Here is a 22,137-nt window from a genome sequence, read left to right on the forward strand (position 1 = left end):
GCCTGCCTGTCCCGTACCTGTCCTGAGACTGCCTGTCGTCTTGTACCTGCCTGAGTGTGACTTGGATTACGAACCCTTGCCTGCCCCGTGTGTTATAATAAATATCTGAGATTCAAACTATCCGCCTCCTGTGTCTGCATCTGGGTCTTATCCTGAGCCGTGATATATATATATATTTTAATTATTTAACAAGGTAAGTCAGTAAAGAACTAATTCTAAATTACAATGAAGGCCTACCCCGAAGCTGGGCCAATTGTGTGCCACCCTATGGGACTCCCAATCACAGCCGGTTGTGATACAGCCTGGACTCGAATGAGGGTGTCTGTACTGATGCCTCAAGCACTGAGATGCAGTGCCTTAGACCGCTGCGCCACTCAGGAGCCCCATGGGAATGCGATATATTTGAACATAGCTCTTCAAACAGTCTCCAGCTGCTAATAACTGCTAATCAGCCTCAACACCTTCCTCTCCTTAATCACCAGTACCACCCTATTTAAACGCAACCAAACAGTCATTCATATATGTTTTGAGTTTGCATGCAAGACACTGTGCTTGACAAGCCTCGATTTATCGAAGTTCTACTAAAAGTTTACTTAGTTACTTAAAGTTGCGCTTACTTTCTTAGTTTACAATGGAAATTGAGCTCATCGACTCGGTAGCTGAAATGTTTTCAGACCAAGTTCCAGACGCTAAATTATCAGGGACAGACCACCTCTAACCAGATGGCTGCGGTCCGTTGTCTCGGTGCCCCGCCACCATTAGAGGCCTCACAAAGAACCAAAACGCCATGGCCAGCCTCCAGGCCGATCTCCTCATCGCCCTGCCCGCTGGAGCTCACCAGCCTCCCCTCTCTGCACGTGGGGACGGCTCGGGCCCCCACCATCCCACCCATCTACAGAACCTCTCCCCTCTGCTCCCGCATCCACCTTTGAGGCATCCCAATCCAGGCCTCCAGTGCTGTCAGACTGGACCATTTCCCAGCTACAGAAGAAGCTCTGGAAAGAGGGATCCCTTTCCATTGAAATGACACAGCTGTTCCGCCTGTACGCGGGCTCCCTGGGGGGTAAGCACACGGCTTCCACCCAGACGCAGCCCGCAAACATCCCGGATGCCATGGCTCTTCCCCTTGCCATGGGCCTTTCATCTCTCTCTGTGTCCTCCCATCACCCCGCCCCCCTAGTCTACCTTAATGTCAGCTTTTCCCAATCTCTATCTCTCTATCTCTCCCTCCCTGCCCTTGCCTTGCCAGCAGTCCCCTCCCCACATTGTACGCTTGCTCCTCAGATTCCTTTCCTCTTGCTCCGACCTTTCTCTCAGGCCTGACTGCCCCCATGATCGCTGCCTCAGCAGTGGCTCCCCACTCTCTCTGCCAGCGACCGTCACTCTCTCTCAGTATACTGCTTTCTTTCCCCTCCACCTCTCACACACTGTCTCCGCCGGCGTCTCTGGATGCCGGCATCTCTGGCCTCCCGGCTACCTTGCCTGCTCTAACTTCACATCCTCCAGGAACCGCCACCCCCCTGGTCTTGCTTGCCTTTCACAATATTTCCAATACAATCACAGGAAAAGCACAGGTTGGAAATAAAAAATGCTCCAGCTGAAAGAGAAGACTCTAATCTAATATTGTATCAACTCCCAAATTGGCATTTTGAGCGAACGCCATCATTTTACTAAGATAAACTTCACCGGTGAGTGCGGTGCGAGGGGCCCATCATTGGGCCCCTCAGTGACACTTGAAAACTTGTTTAGGACTATAGTTTCCTCCTCATATTGTAGCTACAATTTGTGTATCCCCACTTTTTTATTGGCCTAGGCTATTGGTTGCATTCAAGATGATGCCATTTGTATTGATCTCTGTCAGAGTAGATAACTCTGCTAAATTCCCTAGTCAAATATTATGATGCTTCATTCTATAGCTAGAGGACTGTATCTGTTGTGGTCTAGTAATGTATTTTTGCTCGCTAGGGCTGTCATACTTTATGTCCTGCCTCTTCCCAGTAGCCTACTTGGTGTGTGAACTGCTGACTGCTCATCGTTGTTAGATCATTGTTGACAAATCAACCAGGATTAAGGAGCAGGGCAATTTGGGACTTATTTTGGTAATCAGTGACTGAATTGGAGGGGCAGGGGTTTCACCTCTCCTAGGCAATCAGCAATAAGTACAGAGAGGTGTGCTCTCCATCTCTGCTAGACAATTAGTGTTAGTACTTCAGTCCCCCTGGTTTCTCAGTGGCAGCTGTATGCAGCGGTGGTGTCAGTAGCGGTTTTGTTGCAAAAACTAAGACCGTCATCGAAATAAATTCGGTCCTGCTGAGTTGTTCTATGGAGTTATATGAGGAAGGCTCCACGCCACTCTCTCACCTAAGGTTCGTACCTAGTTATTTTCATATTATCACATTTTTGCTCTTTTTGTAGCTTTGGCAGCTATGTGTATGTTTTCTATATCTGTTGGCAACTCTCCCTGTAGGCTCCACACCCCTTGGCTGCAACCCTTCTATTTTAGTGTACCCTGCGCTCGCAACTCATGTGAAATGACGGGTCTCTGGCAGTGTCTGGAACTGCTGATCTGCGGTCCAGAATGCCGAGTTCATCTCAGCCTATGCTTGTGATAAAACAAACGTGTGGTTGAATTTATTTTGCCACTGTGTCATCTTAGTGTCTCGGCTTTTAGGCCTATATATCACGGTCGCAAGCATATGAACTGACAGGTTATAGAGAAAACAACGCAATTATCACAATGAATAGGTTGTAATATTGCACACATCGCTACTGAGTATACAATAAGTATACCCTGTGTACGTAAGAGGAACAGGGTGTTTGTCAGGAAAACCAACAGGCCTCAGTACTAAGTCTGTAGAATCAAGGAATAGGGTGTTTGTCAGAAAAACCAACAGGCCTCAGTACTAAGTCTGTAGAATAAAGGAATAGGGTGTTTGTCAGAAAAACCAACAGGCCTCAGTACTAAGTCTGTAGAATAAAGGAATAGGGTGTTTGTCAGAAAAACCAACAGACCTCAGTACTAAGTCTGTAGAATAAAGGAGAAGAAAGGAACATGATGTTTGTCAGAAGAGAACCAACAGGCATCTGATTGTGTTAAAGCAGGGAAAGACAGTGTCAAATTACCCAGAATTCATCAGCATCAGCAGCACAGATCTACTTTCACTGTGCCACGAGACAGAAAGAGAACGAGAGAGAGAGACAGATGAAGACAAAAGGAGAGAGAGAGAGGGAGATTGACATAGAGGAAAGTTGAAAGAGAGAGGGAGAGATAAACAGATTTAAATTAGGAGCAAACAGAAGGGAAAGCAGAATAAATTGAAGTGTATTACCAATGTTGTCCCTGTCAAATGTTTTGAATAGTCCTCAATTCAGTACTATGATTTCATAAATTACTATTAATTGGCTTAGCGAATAACAAATAAATAGGAAAATTAAACAGTCACATCCAGACACATTTGTAAATACACACAAAAACAATACTGACAGCACTGTGTTTTGGCAAAATACCTCAACAAATGACTTCTTCAGCACTGGAGTCATATTCACTGAAGCAGGAGGAAGCACAACCAGCTGTGAACACAGACAAGCTGTCTGTCACATACTGTCACATACAAACATACACACACACACACCTACAACACGCACGTAGGCGCACACACACACACACGCACACACACACGCACACAGACACAACATGCACACACACACTGACAGGGAGACTGTGTTTATTTATTTCAGTGTCTAGTGCTGGTCCAGGGATGAGTCACGGGTGTCTGGCGCCCAACTCCTCATAAGCAGGGTTTCATTTGAGCCAGGGCTAATACAATGCCCTGCCTGTGTCCACAAACACACATACACACACACAAATGTTCTGAAAGAATATATGAAAATTATTCAACAGCTGTAAGCAGCCTCAGAAGGTGATATAGCTTTACCTCATATACATGATGAAAGTATTTGAGTTATATACTTGATTTAGCGAGAGTCTTCTGGGGAGTAATGGTTCTGAGCAAATGAAAATGAAGCGCAGCTGAAGTATTTTAAACTATTTGACATGTATTTGACCCAGGTGTGACACATACACACACGCCACACCCTCCTACCCCCACACACCGAGACCCACACAAGGCTCCCTCATTCCACATTCCTCCCCTCGTTCCCCCCCCCTACACAGCCTCCACATGTGCAGCATTCCTGTGCCAGTGGGACGATAGCTGTCTGAGTAAAAATATTGGCATCATGACCTTTAGCCTTCCCATCTTATAGACCACTGGGCTGCTTTGAATTGTGAGACTGCAGACTGCTGATGTCAGTATGTAGAAGTCTACTTCTTCATGGATCCTGGCGGGTTGGAGCGTTGGGCCAGTAACCGAAAGGTTGCTGGACCGAATCCCCAAGCCGACAAGGTAAAAATGTGTTTTTCTGCCTCTGAGCAAGGCAGTTAACCCCCAATAACTGGGCCATGATTACGTAGATATCGATTAAGGCAGCCCCCCACACCTCTCTGATTCAAATGTGGGAGACACATTTCAGTTGAATGCATTCAGTTGTACAACTGACTAGATATCCCCTTTCCCGATGCTCTATAAGATGAATGGTATCTTTTTCTTTTTCTCTCTCTCTTTCACTGCCCCGGTCACTTCTTAGGAGATGGACATCCTTTTGTAAGGTTATCCATCAAAACCTGGTTCTAGTTCTATGATCAAAACCCTTTCAATGCAGTCTCTCTGAAAGGAGAAGGATGAAGGTAGACCATCCGGACATTACAACCCCCCCGCCCACACACGTCCTTTCCATCTCTCTCTCTCATGATCACACGTGTAATGTTTCCACATGTTAGGTGAACAAGTGTGACAGGGTTGATCACAGAGGTAAGACTATTTCAAATGTGAGTACAGGATGTGAAAGGAAACTTTTCAGCTCAAGGCTCTCATCACCTAGACGACACAGCTATACATATAGAGAATGCTTTCAGTTTCACAATAGGTACAGACTTATTCAGGATCTGTATTCATCTCAAGCTCTATAGCCACTTAGCAATGGTTTCCTGTACAATCCAAGGGTACCGTTGTTGATGGGGTTGGCAGACAGGCGTAGGCCGCGAGCTCTGGCTCTGAGGGTCGTGTTTTCAATCCCAGTGCAAGGCACTCTTTTTGTATTTTGTATTATTATTTATTATTATGTTTTAACCCTATCCCAAACCTTAACCCTAAACTTAACCATTTGCAACAGACGTCTAAACTTAACCCTCAATGTGATGTTTATGGACAAACGTCAGATTCTGCAGTGTGTGTGCGAACACTTTGTTTGCATGCAATTAGGTGGTTTAGTATTAAGGTTGAACATCCATTATCAGGAAGTCCACAGGTATGCAGAAGAGCTGCGTCTATATATATATATATTCCCTCTCTATATATAATGTGTATATATAAACAATGTATAATATCATCATGAATAGTTATATAGTAACTGATTTGTGTTCCTAGATGGCGTAATATACAAGACAGGAAAGAGAGAAAAGAACAGGATAGTCACTTATGGCAGAGCATTAGGGTCTAAAAGATCACCAATAGATTTGGATAGTTTTCTTTTTTAAGCCATGTGTCCATATCACTACCACCCACCCACCCTCCCTCCCCATCCATCCACCCTCCCTCCCTCCCCATCCACCCATCCACCCTCCCTCCCCATCCATCCACCCTGCCTCCCTCCCTCTCCATCAACATCCATCCACCCTGCCTCTCCATCCACCCTCCCTCTCCATCCTCCCCAGTGTTCCTTTATGATTTGATTTTCTTTGTATCCTGGTATTGAAATCTGTGTTTCTATTTCCAGTCCTGATGACGTTCCCGCTTATATTCCGGTTAGGATGGGCCTGGACAGTGTGGATTTGTCCATGGATGTGCCTGCAGTGTCTTCTTGTCTTTAGCTGGTGCAGATCGGAGTTAGTTCTTACCAGGTGCCCCATATCCCCATTATTACTGGAAATAAGTAGCCTACTTTGAGCCTCCCTGAGTGCATCACTGGTCTGACAACCTTGTCAGACAAGAGCAGAGGATGATAACAAGGGGTTTCCCTGGGGCCTGTGCAGGGCTGTTATAGACAGGCTGACAGCTTCCTCCTGCTATCTGTCTGTTTCCTCCCTTTCTAGCTGCTCCCTCTACACCTTTTTAAAATATTTTCTGCCCTCTTGTCTCCTTCCATTTTGATTTACATTTTGATTATATTAGATGTGTGTGTGTGTGTGTGTGTGTGTGTGTGTGTGTGTGTGTGTGTGTGTGTGTGTGTGTGTGTGTGTGTGTGTGTGTGTGTGTGTGTGTGTGTGTGTGTGTGTGTGTGTGTGTGTGTGTGTGTGTGTGTGTGTGTGAGACATGTCTGACACAAGAGAGTACATCCCTGTTGCCTGCTTTAGAGAGTATCGTACCCATCTCTAAGGCTGAAATCAAGAACAGAAGGAGGAGAAGAGAGAGAGAGAGATTTTTACACAACAGACAGTTCATTCAAGTCAATTGAGTTAGGAATAAGTTAAATATCCTATGACTATCCTTTTCCAAAAGTTTTGAATCTGATTGCCACTACTGTATATTAAACATTGACATTTCACAGAAACTTGTGAAATCATTAATTTGTTCAAATGGTAAGGTAGATTGATTTATTGCTGTGCCTGTTTCTCCAAACTACCGGTCAAAAGTTTTAGAACACCTACTCATAAAAATAAAAAATAGTGAAGACATCAAAACTATGAAATAACACATATGGAAACACGCAGTAACCAAAAAAGTGTTAAACAAATTAAAATAGATTTTATATTTGAGATTCTTCAAATAGCCACCCTTTGCCTTGATGACAGCTTTGCAAACTCTTGGCATTCTCTCAAGCAGCTTCACTCTCCTTCTTGGTCAAATAGCCCTTACACAGCCTGGAGGTGTGTTGGGTCATTGTCCTGTTGAAAAACAAATGATAGTCCCACTAAGAGCAAACCAGATGGGTTGGCGTATCGCTGCAGAATGCTGTGGTTGCAATGCTGGTTAAATGTGCCTTGAATTATAAATACATCACAGATTGTGTCACCAGCAAAGCACCCCCACACCATCACACCTCCTCCTCCTCCTCCATGCTTCACAGTGGGAAATACACATGCAGAGATCATCCGTTCACCCACACCGCGTCTCACAAAGACATGGCGGTTGGAACCAAAAATCTCCAATTTGGACTGCAGACCTAAGGACAAATTTCCACCGATCTAATGTCCATTGCTCATGTTTCTTGGCCCAAGCAAGTCTCTTCTTATTATTGGTGTCCTTTAGTGGTGGTTTCTTTTCAGCAATTCAACCATGAAGGCCTGATTCACGCAGTCTCCTCTGAACAGTTGATCTGGAGATGTGTCTTACTTGAACTCTGTGAAGCATTTATTTGGGCTGCAATTTCTGAGGCTGGTAACTCTAATGAACTTATCCTCTGCAGCAGAGATAACTCTGGGTCTTCCATTCCTGTGGCGGTCCTCATGAGAGCCAGTTTCATCATAGCGAATTATGGTTTTTGCGACTGCACTTGAAGAAACTTTCAAAGTTCAAATTGACTGACTTTCATGTCTTAAAGTAAGGATGGACTGATGCTTCTATTTGCTTATTTGAGCTGTTCTTGCCATAACATGGACTCTGTCTTTTAGCACATAGGGCTCTCTTCTGTATACCACCCCTACCTTGTCACAACACAACTGTTTCGCTTAAGAAGGAAAGAAATTCCACAAATTAACTGTTAAGATGGCCCACCTGTTAATTGAAATGCCTTCCAGGTGACTACCTCATGAATCTGGTTGAGAGAATGCCAAGAGTGTGCAAAGCTTTCATCAGGGCAAAGGGTGGCTAAAAAAAATCTCAAATTAACAAATCCAAATATATTTTGTAACACTTTTTTGTTTACTACTGTCACGCCCTGGCCTTAGTATTCTATGTTTTCTGTATTATTTTGCTCAGGTCAGGGTGTGACGAGGGTGGATATTATTGTTTTGTATTGTCTAGGGTTTTTGTATGTCTAGGTGTGTGTGTGTAGTCTAGGTCTATGGTGGACTAGATTGGTTCCCAATCAGAGGCAGCTGTTTATCGTTGTCTCTGATTGGGGATCCTAATTAGGTTGCCATTTTCCAGTTTGGTTTGTAGGTTATTGTCTATGTGAGGTTGCATGTCTGCACTCAGTGGTTTATAGCGTTCACGGTTGTTATTTTGTGTAGTTTGTTCAGTGTTATTTATTTATTAAAAGAAGATGGATTACCATCACGCTGCGCCTTGGTCTCCTCTCTATGACGATCGTGACAACTACATGATTCTATATGTGTTATTCCATAGTTTAGATGTCTTCGCTATTCTACAATGTAGAAAATAGTAAAAATATAGAAAAACCCTTGAATAAGTAGGTGTTCTAAAACTTTTGACCAGTAGTGTGTGTGAAAACAGTTGCCCAGCTAACAATTTTAGAGATAGAGAACGTTTTTGTAATGTAACTTGTAATTGTCCCATTATGTTTGAGTGTCCAATTTTCCATCAGTTTGGGGAACATTTTATGTGTGTTAGCAAAAACCTCCTGAGAACTTATTTAGCATGTTTGGCGTTCGAGTTAGGAGAACATTCCTGGCAGGTAGCCTAGTGGTTAGAGCGTTGGGCCCAGTAACTATTGGACACAGGAATGTTTTGCAATGTTCCCATGAAATGTGTCAAGAACATTAATATCTTATATTCTGAGAACATTGCAACCATATTCTGTTTGTTTGGTGTGATGTTGATAGAATATTCTCCTAACCTTCAGAAAACTGAACACTGGAATATTCTTTCAACGTGCCAAAAAAACAAGTCTAGAACATTAATACTGAATATTCTGAGAACATGGTCACTACGTTCTCTGGGTAAGTTATGTTGGCATTAAGGCAATGATCTCTTGGAAACAGTCCATGCACATCACTGGAACATTCCTATGAAAAAGTTAAGTAATGACCAAATTCCACTTTTAAGGGAACGTACTCTAAAAGTGTGGGCACGTTTGTTGTTAGCTACAGCTATAAGATGTTTTATTGTCCTTCAGTTGCAGTATGTTCTTTAGAGTAAGAATGAGGCATTTCATTCACACTGTCAGCTAACACCAACCAGGAGAAAAACGGAAAAAGCAAAAATAGAAAGCAAGAGGGAGAGAAAGAGAGCGGGAGTGATTTATGTCTGTGTGAACACAAAGCGTGTTACCTAAGGATTCACAGCATACTGTCTTAGCAGTGAGTGTTTTCACAGAAAGACAGTCAGGCCTTTATGCAGCAGCTCTGTCACACCATAACGCCAAAACCACTCTACCAAACCACTCTACAAACCAGTGAGAAAATCCGATTAAAAAAGGTTAAACTGCTCTCTGGTGGTAACCACTACACAATGCAGCTTGTTTTCCACTAGGAAACACTGTTGTGTTGTAGAGTGGGACAGTGGAGGAAAGAAGTTGTACTGGCATAGTTGAACACAGCCCAACCAGACCAAAGAGAAAAAGGGAGAGGGGAAGAGGGAGTGACAGAGAAAAAGGGGGTAGAGAAAGAAACACAGAGAGAGTGTTACTGAAAAGAAGAAGAAGAAGGGGGAGATGGAGGGGGGGGCAACGTTTTGCCCAGCAGCAGGTGAATGACCTGAGTCTGCCCTCTCTCTCTCCTCTCTAACTCTCTCTCTCTCTGTCTCTCTACCTTACCTCTGTCTTCAGACTAATGAGACTGAATGAGGATTAGCGTGTCAGTCAGAGCTAACAGCAGGTATAACAACACACCCACATGACATTCTATCTAAAGACTTCTATTTCTAAAGAGATCTGAAACAACTTGAAACAAGCCAAAACATACATTATTACACAACTCAGTTTGCAGTTTTGAAAGATGCCAAGAAAGACCTTATGAAAGAGTGAGTGCTGTAGATAGTAATGTGAAGGTAGACTTTGCAATGGAACAACCCAGCTAACAACAAACGTTCCCAGTTTTCGGTGGGTTAGGAGAATTTTCCAGCAATCAATCAATCAATCAATCACATGTATTTATAAAGCCCTTCTTACATCAGCTGATGTCACAAAGTGCTGTACAGAAACTCAGCCTAAAACCCCAAACAGCAAGCAATGCAGGTGTAGAAGTACAGTGGCTAGGAAAAACTCCCTAGAAAGGCCAGAACTTAGGAAGAAACCTAGAGAGGAACCAGACTATGAGGGGTGGCCAGTCCTCTTCTGGCTGTGCCAGGTGGAGATTATAACAGAACATGGCCAAGATGTTCAAATGTTAATAGATGACCAGCAGGGTCAAATAATAATAATCACAGTGGTTGTCGAGGGTGCAACAGGTCAGCACCTCAGGAGTAAAGTCAGTTGGCTTTTCAGGAGTCAGTTGGCTTTTCATAGTCAATCATTCAGAGTATCTCTACCTCTCCTGCTGTCTCTAGAGAGTTGAAAACAGCAGGTCTGGGGCAGGTAGCACGTCCGGTGAACAGGGCAGGGTTCCATAGCCGCAGGCAGAACAGTTGTAACTAGAGCAGCAGCACGGCCAGGTGGACTGGTGACAGCAAGGACTCATCAGGCCAGGTAGTCCTGAGGCATCCTAGGGCTCAGGTCCCCCGAGAAAGAAAGAAAGAAAGAAAGAAAGAAAGAGAAAGAAAGAAAGAGAGAAAGAAAGAGAGAAAGAAAGAAAGAAAGAAAGAAAGAAAGAAAGAAAGAAAGAAAGAAAGAAAGAAAGAAGAGAGAGAGCATACTTAAATTCACACAGGACACCGGATAAGACAGGAGAAATACTCCAGATATGGCAGACTGACCCTAGCGCCCTGACACATAAACTACTGCAGCATAAATACTGGAGGCTGACGCAACGTCCCAGCAAACATACACAGAACGTGGTCGCCATGTTCTCATTATATAAGATATTCATGTTCTAGACATGTTTCATGGGAACTTTGCAAGAACATTCACGTGTCCAGTTTTCTGAGGGTTAGGAGAATATTCCATCAACGTCCCACCAAACTTACACAGAATATGGTCGCCATGTTCTCATTATATAAGATATTTATGTTCTAGACATGTTTCATGGGAACGGTGCAGGAATGTTTATGTGTATCAGTTGTCAGGATGTCGCCTGACGGTCCCAAAGAAACGTTCTCCAAAAAAATCAGCTTGTTACTCTTGCCGAGCCAATCAAGGCCCTGATTTGGTGAACCATTGATCCATTCCTAGCTCTTTTTCTGTTGGCAAGGTTAGGGATACTTACACTCACAGTGCTTTCAACTTAAATATTTGACATAGATGATTACGTTGTGCATGTTCATTGATACAGTAATAATTATTCAACATATTCTCACCTGGGATTTGAACTCACAACCTCTTGGTACATGGTACTCTGAGCTTCCTGCTATGCCACCATGTCCACATCAGGTAATGGTTAATCTGACTATTCTCATCATTGATTTGATTAACTAATTTCAGCAAATGAAGGGCTTTCTATATACACTGCTCAAAAAAATAAAGGGAACACTTAAACAACACAATGTAACTCCAAGTCAATCACACTTCTGTGAAATCAAACTGTCCACTTAGGAAGCAACACTGATTGACAATAAATTTCACATGCTGTTGTGCAAATGGAATAGACAAAAGGTGGAAATTATAGGCAATTAGCAAGACACCCCCCAAAACAGGAGTGATTCTGCAGGTGGTGACCTCAGACCACTTCTCAGTTCCTATGCTTCCTGGCTGATGTTTTGGTCACTTTTGAATGCTGGCGGTGCTCTCACTCTAGTGGTAGCATGAGACAGAGTCTACAACCCACACAAGTGGCTCAGGTAGTGCAGTTCATCCAGGATGGCACATCAATGCGAGCTGTGGCAAAAAGGTTTGCTGTGTCTGTCAGCGTAGTGTCCAGAGCATGGAGGCGCTACCAGGAGACAGGCCAGTACATCAGGAGACGTGGAGGAGGCCGTAGGAGGGCAACAACCCAGCAGCAGGACCGCTACCTCCGCCTTTGTGCAAGGAGGTGCACTGCCAGAGCCCTGCAAAATTACCTCCAGCAGGGGGTAGACAGGTTATACTGATCTAACAAACTTTCTCGGATCAGAAAAAAAAGCCTCAAGATGAGCTTTTTTCCTCTTGGTCTCATTCAGGAACCTTGTCAGTTCCCTCACCGTATACTTTGACCCCTCTGCTTGTCCCCTCTACTTGTCAGTTCCAGACCCAATGAAGAGGAGTCTGAAAAAAAGGCCTACTCATCATCCTCTTCCTCAGACTGACTTTCCTCCCCCTCATCTCCATCTCCCATCCTGACCACCTGCCCTTCCTCTCTGGTCAGGGCCTCCCCCCGAGCACCAGGCAAAGGTTCCTTGGTGCCTTTGACCACACCAGCCTCTCCCCTCCCAACTTCTTTCTTCTCCCCCCTTTTCCTTTTCTGCTTGACACCCTCCTCAGTCTCTTACACTTCCCCACTATGCTCTCCTCATCCACTAGCATAACCTGACTAGTCCCAGCCTCATCTACACCACCACCCATAACCTGACTAGACCCAGCCTCATCTACACCGTCATCCATAACCTGACTAGGCCCAGCCTCATCTACACCACCATCCATAGCATGAAAATGCCCAGCCTCAGCTATGCCACCATCTCTAGCCTGACTAGGCTCAGCCTCATGTACACCACCATCATTGGCATGACTAGACCCAGCCTCTGCTGCCTGCATCTCATTGCCCCCTGCACGTTGACCTCAATTTCCCCCACTGACCCCTGTACCCTCACCTTGTCCACGGCCTTTATGTGGTCACGCAAAGCTTTTATGCCCCAAATCCCCACACTCAAAACACCGTAGACTATCTGTGCTGGCAAACCCTGCATAGAGCCCCTCCCCATGCCTCACTTTAAAATGTACATTTAGCTGTTACTCATTGTTATTCAGAAACATGAACACTTGCCTGCGGTGCGAAACAACATGCTTAACAGCATCCGCCTGAAAACCTGCCGACAGTACATGAAAACTGCTAGCAAACTTACCGAAATGACTGTCACGGCCGTCAAAGGAAGTGGACCAAAGTGCAGCGTGGCAAGCATGCATTTTCCTTTTTATTTCAAAATGTCGCCAACAAAACAACAAACGAAAAACAACCGTGAAGCTTACAGGGCTAAGTGCCACAAACAAAGTTAACTACCCACAACGAAAGGAGGGAAAAAGGGATACCTAAGTATGGTTCCCAATCAGAGACAGCGATAGACAGCTGTCCCTGATTGAGAACCATACCCGGCCAAAACATAGAAACACAAAATCATAAAAATCAAAACATAGAATGCTCACCCCAAATCACACCCTGACCAAATCAAAATAGAGACATAAAAAGGCTCTCTAAGGTCAGGGCGTGACAGTACCCCCCCCCCCCCCCCCTCCCCAAAGGTGCGGACTCTGGCCACAAAACCTGAACCTATAGGGGAGGGTCTGGGTGGGCATCTATCTGCGGTGGCGGCTCAGGTACGGGACGCAGACCCCGCTCCACCACTGGCTCACCCCACTTTGGTGGCACCTCTGGTGCGGGGACCCTCGTCGCCGACCCCGGACTGGGGACGCTCGTTGCGGGCCCAGGACTGGAGACCCTCGTTGGGGGCCCCGGACTGGGGACCCTCGTAGCCGGCCCCGGACTGGGCACCCTCGCTGCGGGCCCCGGACTGGTCACCCTCGTTGCGGGCCACGGACTGGGCACCCTTGTTGCGGGCCCCGGACTGGGCACCCTCGTTGCGGGCCCCGGACTGGGCACCGTCGTTGCGGGCCTCGGACTGGGCACCCTCGTTGCGGGCCTCGGACTAGGCACCCTCGTTGCGGGCCGCGGACTGGGGACCATCGCTGGAGGCTCCGGACTGGAGAACGTCGCTGGAGGCTCCGGACTGGAGACCGTAGCTGGAGGCTCCGGACTGGAGACCGTCGCTGGAGGCTCCGGACTGGGGACTGTCGCTGGAGGCTCCGGACTGGAGGCTGTCGTTGGAGGCTTTGTGCCATGACTCCTCACTGGAGGCTTCTTGCCATGGATCATCACTGGAGGCTTCGTGCCATGGATCATCACTGGAGGCTTCGTGCCATGGATCATCACTGGAGGCTTCGTGCCATGACTCCTCACTGGAGGCTTCTTGCCATGGATCATCACTGGAGGCTTCGTGCCATGGATCATCACTGGAGGCTTCGTGCCATGGATCATCACTGGAGGCTTCGTGCCATGGATCATCACTGGAGGCTTCTTGCCATGGATCATCAAGCTCTCAAGAGAAGACAGGCTATGTGTACACTGCCCACAAAATGAGGTGGAAACTGAGCTGGACTTCCTAACCTCCTGCCAAATGTATGACCATATTAGAGACACATATTTCCCTCAGATTACACAGATCCACAAAGAATTTGAAAACAAACCCAATTTTGATAAACTCCCATATTTACTGGGTGAAATACCACAGTGTGCCATCACAGCAGCAAGATTTGTGACCTGTTGCCACAAGAAAAGGGCAACCAGTGAAGAACAAACACCATTGTGAATACAACCCATATTTATGTTTATTTATTTTCCCATCTGTACTTTAACTATGTGCACATCGTTACGACACTATATATAGACATAATATGACATTTGAAATGTCTTTATTATTTTGGAACTCCTATTGAGTGTAATGTTTACTGTTCATTTTTATTGTTTATTTCACTTTTGTTTATTATCTACTTCACTTGCTTTGTCAATGTAAACATATGTTTCCCATGCAATAAAGCCTGAGAGAGAGAGAGAGAGAGAGAGAGAGAGAGAGAGAGAGAGAGAGAGAGGAGAGAGAGGGAGAGAGAGAGAGAGAGAGAGAGAGAGGAGAGAGAGAGGAGAGAGGAGAGAGAGAGAGAGAGGAGAGAGTGAGAGAGAGAGAGAGAGATGAGAGAGAGAGAGAGAGGAGAGAGAGAGAGAGAGAGAGAGAGAGAGAGAGAGAGAGAGAGAGAGAGAGAGAGAGAGACCCTGTTGTCACACTCCCCCTCCAGAGCCTCTCTCTCATCATCATTCCTATACTAATTTACTCCTACCAACCACAGGACTCAGAGGAGCTACAACTGGCTCTGTCAATGAACTGTGACAAGGTGTTGTTCTTTGGGTTATTCTCCTCCCTCTCTCGCCTTCCGGGAACACTAATTGGCCACATGCAGAGTAATGTGACCAATCGAATCATCCTCGGCAGAGAGCCGGAGCTTCAGATCGGAAGAGCAGAGCGTTGGGCTCAGTCCGGCTCCCACGCCGAAGAGTTCCTGGGGTGACACTTTCTTTTCCTTCCTTTACCTCGGGAATACCTCGGGATTTACCCCCCATCTTCTCATCCCACGGATTTGGTGGTTTTCCCGCCCCTGGCCTCGCCTCCTGCCCGGGTGAAAAGGGCACCATCAGACAGGTGATCGCTGGCCCTGGTGCTATACTACGGTGAGTAACCTTATGGATGGACTGGGAGTCAGATGACCCCGGCCACTGAGAGGAAGAGAGAGAGGGTGATACGAGACTGTGTGTAAGAGAGACAAAGAGAAAGGGAGAGAGACACAGCGGCAGAGAGAGAGACAAACATTGATAGAGAGACAGATTGAGAGAGAGGGAGAGGGAGACAAGGAGACAGAGAGAGAGACAGAGACAGAGACAGAGAGAGAAAGAGTGAGAGAGAGAGACATTGATAGAGAGACAGAGTGAGTGACAGGGAGAGACAGAAAGAGAGACAGACAGACAAAGAGAGAGACAGACAGAGAGACAGAGAGGGAGACAGACAGAGAGACAGAGAGGGATACAGAGAGAGAGTCAGACAGCGAAACAGAGAGGGACACAGCGTTAGAGACAGAGAGATGAGACTATGGTGCATCACAACAGAAAAAGCTGTCAAATCTGTCCCAAAAAAAGTTTGACTTTCAAATTCAAATTGCAAGATTGAGTTTGTGCAACATTCTTGAACAATGTGCAAGAAATTGACCAGCCGAATCACCCATGCCAGAAAAACTTAACCAAGACTGTGTCTACTGTCAATCATGTACATGTAAATGAATACATAAACACAGCTTGTACCCTCGGAGACCCTAGACTGAAGAAGTCAAATAACAGGTCAACTTTTTCCAGCTTGAAGTAACAAAATGGGTGTTTCTTTTCATTTTTAACACATGTTAGATATAGGCCTAAGTAGGACAAAGGGAGGTCAACTTGCACAACCTGTCCACCTCTGTTTCATAACCACAGATAAAGCATTTACAGGATGTATCTATAATGTAACTGAGTCTATAACTGTTTAGCTCCAGGTGGTTAACAGGTTCTCCCCTCTGGAGCTAAACAGTTATAGACTCAGTTATATTATAGATACATCCTGTAAATGCTTTATCTGTGGTTATGAAACAGAGCTGGACAAGATGCTAATGGTAATCAATACCAGTGGAGGCTAGTGGAGGGATAAATCAGAGGACAGGTAAAACAGCCTCCTCCTACATATACCCATGCCCCCTTAAACTTTGGCACCTAAGACAAACACTCAATAACATGCTGGTAATGTATTATCTACAATTAACGTATACGCTGGAAAATGACAAACTCTCCTGCACCGCACTTCGCAGTGATAGAGGGCCCTCTGATGATTGTATCATTGTTGGCTAAACTAAGCTATAGCTTAGGGAGCAATGTAGCCAAGCTATCTCCAACCAACAACACCAAACAACAACCTCAAACTATCCCAGCAGCCACTGAGCCTACTCACCCATCCACAGAGAGAGCTCACAGAAAGAGTGCTGTTGTTAGCATCATCTAATAGCCGCCGCTATCTCACACACATACTGAGGAGAAAATGGCCGCCAGGCCCAACAGACCGTGGGAGACATTGGAGATGTGTAACCACTGTGTGTGTGTGTTTTTGCCTCCCCTGCACGCTGCATGCCCCTCATGTGACGGCCTCTCTGATGGCCTCTCTCAAGCTGGCATCCCCCAACCTCAGGACAATGAAGCGCTTCTTACTGCACTAACACATAGCCATGCTTACCCATTACCCTATAGTATTTCTGTAATAAAAGTCCCATGCTTGGACTAGAGAGCAGAAGTGGTAGCTAGCAGCTAGCCGCTGCAGCCTGACTTGTTAGCCCATGCCAGTGATTATTTCTGACCAGTGGTGTAAAGTACTTGAAAGTACTACTTAAGTCTTTTTTTCTATCTGTACTTAACTATTTATATTTTTGACTACTTTTACTTTTACTTCACTACATTTCGAAAGAAAATGATGTACATTTTACTCCATACATTTTCCCAGACACCCAAAATGACTTGTTACATTTTGAATGATTAGCAGGACAGGAAAATGGTCCAATTCACTCACTTATCAAGAGAACATCCCTGGTGATCCCTACTGCCTCTGATCTGGTAAACTCACTAAACACACATGCTTTGTTTATAAATGATTGGAGCATGCCCCTGGCTTTCCCTGGTTTGCTTTATATAAGGAATTGGAAAATATTATATAAAGCAATTATATTTACTTTTGACACTTAAGTATATTTAAAACCAAATACTTTTAGTCTTTTACTCAAGTATTTTATTTGTTTATTTATTTTATTTATTTTACTGGGTGACTTTCACTTTTACTTGAGTCATTTTCTATTATGGTATCTTTACTTTTACTCAAGTATGACAATTGGGTACTTTTTCCACCACTGGTTCTGACTGTAACGAATCTGTAATTTAATTAGACAACATAAGTGCCTCAATATTCCCCAATTAAAATGTTGATGAATAAAACCCATTAGAAACATAGAATTACTTCAGTGAGGTTCCCACGACATTTAGCAACGATTCCGTCTTTTGTGACTGTCCTCGTGTACAGTCAAGGCTCAGGGCTGGGTTTTACTACTGAGGGTAATTGTATGCATCTAATACACAGAAAAGAATGACAACACAATTTCCCAGCTGATTTTCTACTTTGTTAGCTGTACAAACATTGCACAGCTTTTGACAATTACATTTATTGAAGTGTGTTTGATTCAAAATAATAGCTTTGTTAGCTGTATATTCCATTTATACTTACAGACAGTATATGGTGAACAATTTCCAGGCTAAAGTTCTAAACAGGACCGTTTTTTCGCCATGCATCCCTATAAGTCCTTCGGGTCCATGATGTGAGTTAGATACAGCACTTCAAATAATTGTTTGTAAAATGTATGTGCAATGCTCATCTCTTACAGCTAGCAAATACTGTACATACACAATGCAAACAAGAGACGTCATGTGTTCATAAAACACATCTTTAATCTCACAAAAGGACATTTATTTTCATATAAACCTCAAACATCATCACACTCTAAAAATGTCCCATCATATAGTCTACAGTCAGTACATGAGGAGGGTGTATGTTATTTATCCCAGTGATCATCCATAAAGCATTCTAACATGTTGCTGAACAAGACTAGAGAACAGATGGGAGAGAGAAGTCCCAGTCTGGTACTGTAGTGATTGTTACTGAGTCTGTTCCTCCAAGATTAAACTCACCACATTCCTGCTCTGCATGTCGCTGTGTTCCACTGACAGATACCCCACTGAGCACATCTCTAATCACCTGCAACAACATTCTAGACGTTTCTGGAAGTTTCTGTCTCTCTCTGTCTGTCCCCCTATGTACATAACTAACTGCATAACAATGTCAAAGTGGATTTGTAAAGTCAAAGTTGTCCATGTTTACAAAGTTATTATAAACGGTCTTCTATGATTCTTGGCATGATTGTGCTTGTTTCCAGATACCTTCATCCTGACCTGCCCACTTGCCTGCCCTCGACCCCTCACCCCCCTGTAACCATGACGACCAAAACGACCAACGACCTGGACGGGAACAAGGTCTCCTCCTCCCCTCTCCTGTTGTCCACATCATCCCCGTCCTACCTGTCTTGCCTGCGCCTAGTGACCAAGGACGGTCACTGCGCCCTGCGATCCTCCCCTCCCTCCCCGGGCCTGTGGCCCTCCTGGGCATCTGCCTCTGCCTGGCTGCTAGCCCTACAGGTAAAATAATTGAGTTGACACAGACCCTAAATAGTTGAAGAGGTGCTGCTGACTAAACGGAAAAGTAAACTTAACATAAAAAAGTTACACACAGACACTCTATGGGCCAGTTTTGCAGACATAGATTAAGACTAGCCCGGAATTTAAACTCTCAATTGAGAATATCCATTGAACTTGATTATAAGACCAGGATCAGGCTTTATGTCTGTCTGGGAAACCAGCAATAATTGAAGTGGTATATACACCCTGGCTCTCCCCTGCAGGACCTGTGGGGGGCAGTGGTGTGCCTGCGCTGGCGCTGGGTCCTCCTGGCCTTCTGCACCTCCTTTGTGGCCCACTGGCTGCTGTTTGCCTGCCTGTGGTACCTACTGGCTCACCTCAATGGAGACCTGGCAGTGGAGGACCACGACGCTCCTCCAGAGGGACATGTAGTGTGTGTCAAATACATCACCAGCTTCACCGCAGCCTTCTCCTTCTCCCTGGAGACCCAGCTGACCATTGGGTACGGCACCATGTTCCCCAGTGGGGACTGTCCCAGCGCTATAGCCCTGCTGGCGGTTCAGATGCTGCTGGGGCTCATGCTGGAAGCCTTCATCACAGGTACTTTCTAATGGAGAGGATCACTTCTCTTTCTCACTTTCTCAGGTTGTTGTTGTTCGTTTCAATGCTGAGGGTACAGCTGTTTGGTGTTCTTCATCTTGCATTTTTTTTCTTTCTTATTCTATTATTTTACTTTCTTGTTTATACTCAATCTTTGTCTCACCTGGATTTCCCAGAGATGAAAAAACAACACAACATACATATTTCTGAGGAAAACTACTGATATCTACATCCTCACTTTCTCTCTCTCCCTTCCCCACTCTCAGGTGCGTTTGTGGCTAAGATTGCCCGTCCCCAGAAGCGTGCGGGGGCCATCCAGTTCAGCCCCCAGGCGGTGGTAGGTCAGCACCAGGGCCAGCCCTGCCTCATGTTCCGGGCCACCAACCTTCTGCGCCGCCCCCTGGTGGATGTGGAGGTCAGTGCCGTGCTGTACGAACAGAGAGACGACCAGGTCCTGCACCAGACCAACCTGGACTTCCAGCTGGACCGGCTGGGCCCACGCCCCTGCCCCTTCTTCATCTTCCCCCTCACCTTCTACCACGTCCTGGACCGCCACAGCCCCCTTTACCCGGCCCTGCGTGAGGGCAGCGCCAGCCATTTTGAGCTAGTGGTGTTTCTCTCCGCCTCCCAGGAGGGCACTGGCGACGCCTGCCAGAAGAGGACCTCCTACCTGCGCCAGGAGATCCAGTTTGAGCGGCGCTTTGTGCCCGCTATGGGGTTGGACAAGCAAGGCAGGTACCAGGTGAGCAGTCAGCACTTTGGCATTGCCCACTGCAATGAGCCTCTGGACAAGGAGTGTGTGGTGCAAATCAACGGGGATGGGAGTGACAGGATGGAGTAAGGGTGGGGAAGGAAGAGGGTGGAAGGGAAGGATGGGCAGGAAGAAAGGGAGAACGAGGGATGGGAGAAGGGGAAGAGGGTAATAGGTGAGAGGAGTAAGGGACAGAGAGCAACGTGGAATCGGTGGGTTCCGGGGTATAGAATATCTATATATACAGTACCAGTCAAAGGGCTGGGCACACCTACTTATTCCAGGGTTTTTTACTTTATTTCTACTATTTTCTACATTGTAGAATAATAGTGAAGATATCAAAACTATGAAATAACACATATGGAATCAAGTTGTAATCAAAAAAGTGTTAACAAATCAAAATATATTTTATATTTGAGATTCTTCAAAGTAGCCACTCTTTGCCTTGATGACAGCTTTGCACACTCTTGGCAAAGAGAAATGACAGTCCATCATTACTTTAAGACATGAAGGTCGGTCAATTCTGAAAATGTCAAGAACTGTGAAAGTTTCATCAAGTAAAGTCGCAAAAACCATCAAGCGCTATGATGAAACTGGCTCTCATGAGGACTGCCACAGGAAAGGAAGACCTAGAGTTACCTTTGCTGCAGAGGATACGTTCATTAGAGTTACCAGCCTCAGAAATTGCAGCCTAAATAAATGCTTCACAGAGTTCAAGTAACAGACACATCTCCAGATCAACTGTTCAGAGGAGACTGCGTGAATCAGGCCTTCATGGTCGAATTGCTACAAAGAACCCACTACTAAAGGACACTAATAATAAGAAGATACTTGTTTGGGCCAAGAAACATGAGCAATGGACATTAGACTGGTGGAAATCTGTCCAAACTGTAGATTTTTGGTTCCAACCGCCGTGTCTTTGTGAGATGCAGGTGAACGGACGATCTCCGCATGTGTGGTTTCCACCATGAAAACATAGAGGAGGAGGTGTGATGCTGTGGAGGTGCTTTGCTGGTGACAGTGTCTGAGATTCATTTAGAATTCAAGGCACACTTAACTACCATGGCTACCACAGCATTCTGCAGTGATACGCCAACCCATCTGGTTTGCGCTTAGTGGGACTATCATTTGTTTTTCAACAGGACAATGACCCAACACATCTCCAGCCTGTGTAAAGGATATTTGACCAAGAAGGAGAGTGTTGGAGTGGTGCATCAGATGACCTGCCTTCCACAATCACCCGACCTCAACCCAATTGAGATGGTTTGTGATGAGTTGGACAGCAGACTGAAGGAAATGCAGCCAACAAGTGCTCAGCCTATATGGGAACTCCTTCAAGACTGTCTGAAAAGCATTCCAGGTGAAGCTGTTTGAGAGAATGCCAAGAATGTGCAAAGCTGTCATCAATGCAAAGGGTGGCTACTTTGAATAATCTAAAATCTAAAATATATTTGTTTAAACACTTTTTTGGTGACAACATGATCCATATGTGTTATTTCATAGTTTTAAGTTCTTCCCTATTGTTCTACAATGTAGAAATTTGTAAAAAATTAAGAAAAACCCTTCAATGGGAAGGTGTGTCCAAACTTTTAATTGGTACTGTATAATATATATATATGTGTGTGTGGGGTGGGGGGGGGGGGGGGGGGGGGGGTAGTAACACAGGGATAGAGATAGGGGCAGAACATTGAGAGTTAAGGGCAATATGGGAGAGACAGTTTTCTATGGCTCTGCTACCTGGTTAAGCGAC

At 45.3% G+C, this 22,137-nt stretch overlaps 2 protein-coding genes across 2 annotated transcripts in view; one reads left to right on the forward strand and one right to left on the reverse strand.

Moving 5' to 3' along the window:
* The window catches only part of LOC129831788 (EF-hand domain-containing protein D2-like), a 67,579-nt gene that overhangs the window by 15,682 nt on the left and 29,760 nt on the right, over positions 1-22,137 (reverse strand). The gene's annotated exons all lie outside the window — the stretch shown is intronic.
* LOC129831787 (inward rectifier potassium channel 13-like) lies at positions 15,080-22,008 on the forward strand. Its single transcript, XM_055895239.1, has 4 exons — positions 15,080-15,457; positions 18,778-19,036; positions 19,300-19,636; positions 19,903-22,008. Exons 2-4 carry the CDS (start codon positions 18,836-18,838, stop codon positions 20,475-20,477), a joined length of 1,113 nt encoding a protein of 370 aa, XP_055751214.1. The 5' UTR covers positions 15,080-15,457; positions 18,778-18,835; the 3' UTR covers positions 20,478-22,008.

Source organism: Salvelinus fontinalis, chromosome 33, assembly GCF_029448725.1.
Source record: "Salvelinus fontinalis isolate EN_2023a chromosome 33, ASM2944872v1, whole genome shotgun sequence".
In the NCBI taxonomy this organism is placed as follows: domain Eukaryota; kingdom Metazoa; phylum Chordata; class Actinopteri; order Salmoniformes; family Salmonidae; genus Salvelinus; species Salvelinus fontinalis.